The 5,769-nt window shown below is 51.8% G+C and overlaps 1 protein-coding gene across 1 annotated transcript in view; it reads left to right on the top strand.

Moving 5' to 3' along the window:
* MGAT4B (mannosyl (alpha-1,3-)-glycoprotein beta-1,4-N-acetylglucosaminyltransferase, isozyme B) overlaps positions 1-4,786 on the top strand; it is a gene marked incomplete at its 3' end in the record, with an annotated part of 37,058 nt that extends 32,272 nt beyond the window's left edge. Inside the window, exons 10-13 of the mRNA XM_009703912.1 lie at positions 2,502-2,609; positions 3,558-3,751; positions 4,137-4,215; positions 4,679-4,786. Of these exons, the coding sequence (XP_009702214.1) occupies positions 2,502-2,609; positions 3,558-3,751; positions 4,137-4,215; positions 4,679-4,786 (489 nt within the window). The remainder of the gene's footprint in view (positions 1-2,501; positions 2,610-3,557; positions 3,752-4,136; positions 4,216-4,678) is intronic.
* Between the last annotated feature and the right edge of the window lie 983 nt (positions 4,787-5,769).

The raw sequence follows: 5,769 nt of genomic DNA on the forward strand, positions 1-5,769 counted from the left end.
TAGTGTGCCAAAATGAAGCCAGAGCACGCAAAGCTCTTGTCAGGTGTTTCTAGGAGGGTACAAAGAGGTGAAATGGGCTCCGTTTTCATGCTGCCATCTCGTTTGCAGAGCCATCTCTGCACAAAGCCTTGCAGACAGCAGCACCGAAGCCCCCGTGCCCTGCGGAGGTTGTGTTTGAACTCCCATCGGCGGCAGCAGCGAGGGGCTAAAGCGAGTGGGAAGGGCAGAGGAGGAGTGTGTGTGACAGCAAATGTAAGATGAGCTCACCACCAGATACTGCCCTGTCTCCTCGCTGAACATATTGTATTTACTCATACGCTCGTTCGTCCTCCTCTCCTGGCGGAGAATGAGCAGCGGAGTCCCTGTGCAGAGCTTGAAGCCAGTCACTTAGGACAGACCTCATGGTCACAACTACTTTGTGGTGGCAAATGCCAGAGCAAGTGGTCACTCTGGGGATAAATACTGTATTTATGGGGGGGGCGGGGGGGACAGGGCATCCTTAGGGCTCTGCAGAATTGGGGCAAGGATATGGTTTAATTTGGCCTGATGGCTGGCAGAGGCTGTGACGTCTGCTCCAGTCCCCTGTGTGCAAGCAGGACTCGTCTCAGATGATGTCCATCGTGTCCTCCTGGCAGTTCAAACCATGTGCTGAGCTGTAACAGAGCGGTCCCGAGGCCTGTTCAGCAATGCCCAGGGTCCTCACAGCCATGGACGAAGCCGGGGTGGCGGGATGCTGGGATAGAGCTGGGAATGATGCTGCTGTCTGTGCCCCCCACTTTCAAAATCTTCAGCGTGAGCATCGATCAAATGCAGATACTGCTGCACAGGATCACCTTCTCTTTAGCTTATCTTCACTCATCTTCTCCCACCTGGCAGAGCAAAGGTTTTCCCAGCGGAAACTGCAAACTTCTTAAATGCGTTGCCTTTTTAAAAATTAACCTACTTTCCATGTGGATTTCTGGCTCCTTTCCCCCACTGTTTGCATGATTAACTCTGCACAGCGCCCTTTTAAACATGACTTTCGCTTGTAAATCCCACTGTGCAGAATCAAATTGGTAGCGGGGAGGATTTGTCTTTTTGATTGAAAGTTTGTTTGACCTGAGCTTTTGGTAAGTGCTTTGCCTGCTCTGGATATATTCTGCTCTTTCCTTTTTTTTAACTAATTTTAGATTTACCTGGGATAGAGCTGTGTGAAAGGATGACCTTCTTACCGCCAACTGAGCCATTCCCTCTCCTGGCTCGACTGAGACAACGCTGCTTTCAGCAAATGCTTCTTTAGCAGAAGGGGAAAAGGGGAGAAAGACAAATCAGGAGATGCCGCAGCTCCCTCCCTTCCCTGTCCTCCTCCTCTCCCCAACCAGAGTGAGATCAGACCTGATGGGGTTGCGTCTCAGGTTGCTGGCAATGGGTAGGGTCTCTCCCATTAGCATGGCTAGTTTTAATTTTCTAATGTAACGTGAGCTGGATTAGGGGATTATCTCCTCGGCAGCTCGCAGGGGTCATGCCTGGAATTCCCCAGCTCCCGGCACGGTGGCAGTGGCCCGTGCGAGCATCCCATCGCAGGGGCTCGGTGTGGCTGCCTTTCCCCGCTGCGCCCTGCCGGGTGCCAGGCAGCCGGTGACGCAGTGCCCGGCAGCGGGATTTCTGCCAGGGTTTCTCTTCGGTGGGAAGCTGCGAGAGCCAGTCGTGGTAGGAGTGTGCATACGTGTCTGTTCTTGGAAAAAGGAAAAGTCAGAAGACAAATACCCTCTCCCTACTGTTTTTAACCCTGTATTTTTGTCCTGCTCCCCCAAACTGAGAGCAATGAACTATTTTTAAAATACGAGTTCTCATCTCCACGCTCTTAGTGTTTTTCCCTTTCATCCTTTATTCCCTCTCCATCATCTCTCTCCCTCCACTCCATGGAAAATCACTGGCTGGATCGGAATTGCATCTCCAAGTTTATTTACGTGGTGGGATGGGCGTGAAACAGCCAAACAGCTTTGACAATGGCACGTGCCATACATCTGCTTAACAACACCTGCCAACAAACTGAAAACTCTAGCTGTCCGAAAAGAGACCGCACTTGCTACCTGTTCACTTAGGCTCCGAATCATCCCAGGACTTACTGTCCCTTCAGACATCGGTGATCCCAAGCTGTGAGTTGTAGGAAAAAGGCTTTCCCAATAAGCCAAGGTCAAAAGAAACTAAATTCTCTGGCTGTCCCTACCTGACGGCACAGAGATTTGCTCAGCGTTTGGTAAGCTATGCTTGGCAAGGAGAAATTTGGCACTTACACCTGGGCACTCCGGCTACGCGGCAGAGCCTGGTGGGTGAGTGACCAAGAGTCACAGTCGGGTTCCTCCAGACTGTGGTTAAAAACCCTCTTGCCAAATTAAAGCCAAAATAACACAGAAAGACATAGAGATGCAGAGGCAGGGATATTTATCACTCCTCGTGCCCTCGTCTGTTCCTTTCGCAGAGGTTTAAGCATGGGGCACTGTGGGATTGTCTTGTTTCAGAAACACTGCGACAGGCAGAAGGCAAACCTGAGGATCCGCTTCAAGCCCTCACTCTTCCAGCACGTGGGAACTCACTCCTCCTTGGCTGGGAAGATACAGAAGCTGAAGGTGGGTACCAGCTGCCTGTCCAAGCCGCAGATGGCCTTTCTGCCAGAGCTGGCCTGCAGGCACCCGGGAACTGGCTGCTTTTGGGGTGGGGACATCAGTGACAGCAACTGGTGGGACAGTGGCAGCTGGATTTCTGTGCAGTGGTTGTGTTTTATTCTGTATTACGGTGAGCTCATGCAGCTCCTACCTCTCAGAATGGCAGTGACATGTACCGAGAGTTGCTGCAAGCTTTTAAGCCTTGGTACTGGTCCTGGCTGCCCATCCTGAGTGCTGAACCATGGTCCGGGCAAGTGATTTTGAAGCATCTACTGAAAAACCCTGGAGAGGTGACTCCTGGGTTGGTCTGACTTCCTTTCCACCCCCCTCCGTGTTCCTGGAATTTGCTGATAGGCAAACTAGAGCTTGCTGTGTAAGACCTTAAATTGTTTGTGTGTGTTTAAACCTCAACAAAATCAAGCTGCCCCCAGCTATATGTGCAGGACCCATAGACACGCATCAGGCCCGTGTCTGTCTGATCCCCAGGTAAATGGATGGTTTAATCCAGTTTGTATCACAGTGCAGTGCCTGTCAGGCCATGTCATCCAGTCATTTTATGCTATTGTGAGTCTCCCAGCCACCTTTTCCTCGGGTGTAAGGACTGTTGCAGAGCTCCTGGGGCAGGGACACGTGTTCGGGGATGCTTGGACAATGAAAGGCTCTTTGGTGCTGGATCAGAGCGCAGAGCAGTGGTGCTGCTCTGTGCTACCTCTCCTGAAGTTGTGTCCTCCTGGGATCCAGCCATGCATTGCCCTGTCTGGTGCCTTCCCTAGATCACTTCCATCCCTCATCTTTCTGTGCTCTGCAAATCGAGAGCTTTTAATTTGCAGTGCCTTGTTGCTGGGACCCCTGTTCCTCACAGGCGAGAGCAGCTCCTGACCCTTTTCTGCCCTTTTCTTTGTGCCCACCAAGGACAAGGACTTTGGCAAGCAGGCCCTGCGGAAAGAGCACGTCAACCCTCCTGCGGAGGTGAGCACCAGCCTGAAAACCTACCAGCACTTCACCTTGGAGAAGGCTTACCTGCGGGAGGACTTCTTCTGGGCCTTCACTCCCACTGCCGGAGACTTCATCAGATTCAGATTCTTCAAACCGCTCCGCATCGAAAGGCCAGTGCTTGTGGGGGGGGGATCAGTGAGGGGAGGCGTGGGGACAGCCTGGAGCATGCGGAGATACCTTCCTTGTGCTCTTCTCATTCATGTTGAATTTCTTGCCCATCTCCTGCTTGGCTGCCCAGGAGGAGGGAGCGGTGCTCTTCCAGGGGGAGAATAACTTGACCGTTTTTTGGTGGGGCCATATTTGCCGGAGCCCTTTGCTTTCCTGCACTTGTGAGCAATCCATGATTTAGCAAATCTGGTGCAGAAGGTCTCCTTCCAAGCCATGTGCCCATGGGCTTTTTGTGAAGGTGGCTGTTATGTTGAACTGTTTGATGGTTCAGCCATCACGTCCCCTTTCGCTTACTGTGGGTTTCCATGGCTTTGGTCTCTGTTACAGGTTCTTCTTCCGCAGTGGGAACATTGAGCACCCAGAAGACAAACTCTTCAATACGACTGTGGAGGTTTTGCCATTCGACGTAAGTGTTTTATTGAGACTTGAGACGGGGGTGGAGTGGGAAGCAAAAGAGGTTTGAGAGAAGGGAACTGCTTAAAGCCGTCAGGAAAATCTTTACAAGACTCGAGTGCCTTTGAGAAGTGTTGGCTGGGAGCCAGGGGGTCAGGCCTGGTGTGGTACCACCTCAGGAGCGGGGATGCTGCGCTGAGCAGTCGCTATGGGAGCCATCCCTGCCTGCAGAGGGGATGCTCGGGTGGGTGGGATGGCTGCAAAGGAGGGGATGGACCCAGAATGGTGCAGTGGAAGCAACAGCGCGAGGGCAGCAAATGTCCTCTTGTTTTGGGACATGAGGCTCAGGGTGCCAGGCAGGGGGACGAGGTGCCAAGGACTGCTGGCAAGGGCAGCTCCAGGATTGCTGCTGTTGCTTGGGGCTTTTGAGTGGCTCTTGCCACCAGCCTTGCACAAAGCTCCTCTTCTTCCTGCAGAGCCTGCAGTTGGATAAGGAAGCCTTGCAGGAGGGAAGAGGCACAGTCGTCAAATACCACAGGACACCAGATGGCTACATCCAGATAGGTACAGCATGGTGTGGAGTGGTAAACTGCCTGCCGGGTTTGATACCACAGCTCATATCCTCACCTTCAAGTGAATCAAGACCCTTAGTGCTGTTTGCTGGGCAAAGAGTAGTTTCTGCTTGCCAGGAGCCAGGTTGGAACAAGATTTAATTGTCATTGTCTCCTCCACTGGCCTCCGTCCCCTCATAGACGAGGTGTCCTCTTCAGGTGCTTTTTCAGTCCTACGTTTCTGCCTGTCTCTGCTGAGAGCTCGGACCAAATTATTCAGATTATCCATTTGCCCAACCTGGTGTTAAAAACCTCCACCATGGGTGGTTTTGTGCACTGACTCCACAGCCTCTCTCGGTACTCACAGCACTTGCAGCTTGGACTTTGTCTCTGCCACCTGAGCTTGTTTTAGTGTTTGTCCTGCCCTTGGACAGGAATGAGTGATTGCAGCCTACGGGGACCTGCTAGTGCTTGGTAAATCCCTGGTATCCCTGCAAAGACTTCTGTGGGGGGTTTTTTTAAATAGATGAATAAAAGAAAAATTCCCTGGCAGGCGTAGCTTTTTGCTATTTTAGCATTCTTCTGCATATTGTCTGGTTTCTCGCAGTTGTGTGTTCCAAAAAAAAAAAAAATAAATCATCACATCTAAAAATGGGACATAGGAACAGGTTCAGACCTGGCTAGCACTAGGGCTATAAGACTTGCCTCCATGGCGTGGGTCCTGAACTGACATTTGTCTCTTACAGGACCGTGCTGCTGTCAGGCCACGCTGCCCCTGTTTTGCACAGCAGTGATGTGTAGCCAAATACTCCCCATTTTGTTTTGTTTAGCTGATTTTTTTTTAATTTTTTTTGTTGTTCCCCTAAGTATAGCATTTTGCACGGTATTGACACCCACAGTGCTGGTTTTCAGCCCATCTGGTGTCCGGGAGCTGTGGGCATGGGGCTGCCATGGGCTGCTCATGGTCCCCTCGGGGAGGGCTTGGGGTGGGTGAGGGGGCTGGATGCCAGGGGACC

Source organism: Cariama cristata, unplaced genomic scaffold (genome assembly GCF_000690535.1).
Source record: "Cariama cristata isolate BGI_N322 unplaced genomic scaffold, ASM69053v1 scaffold13307, whole genome shotgun sequence".
Taxonomy (NCBI): domain Eukaryota; kingdom Metazoa; phylum Chordata; class Aves; order Cariamiformes; family Cariamidae; genus Cariama; species Cariama cristata.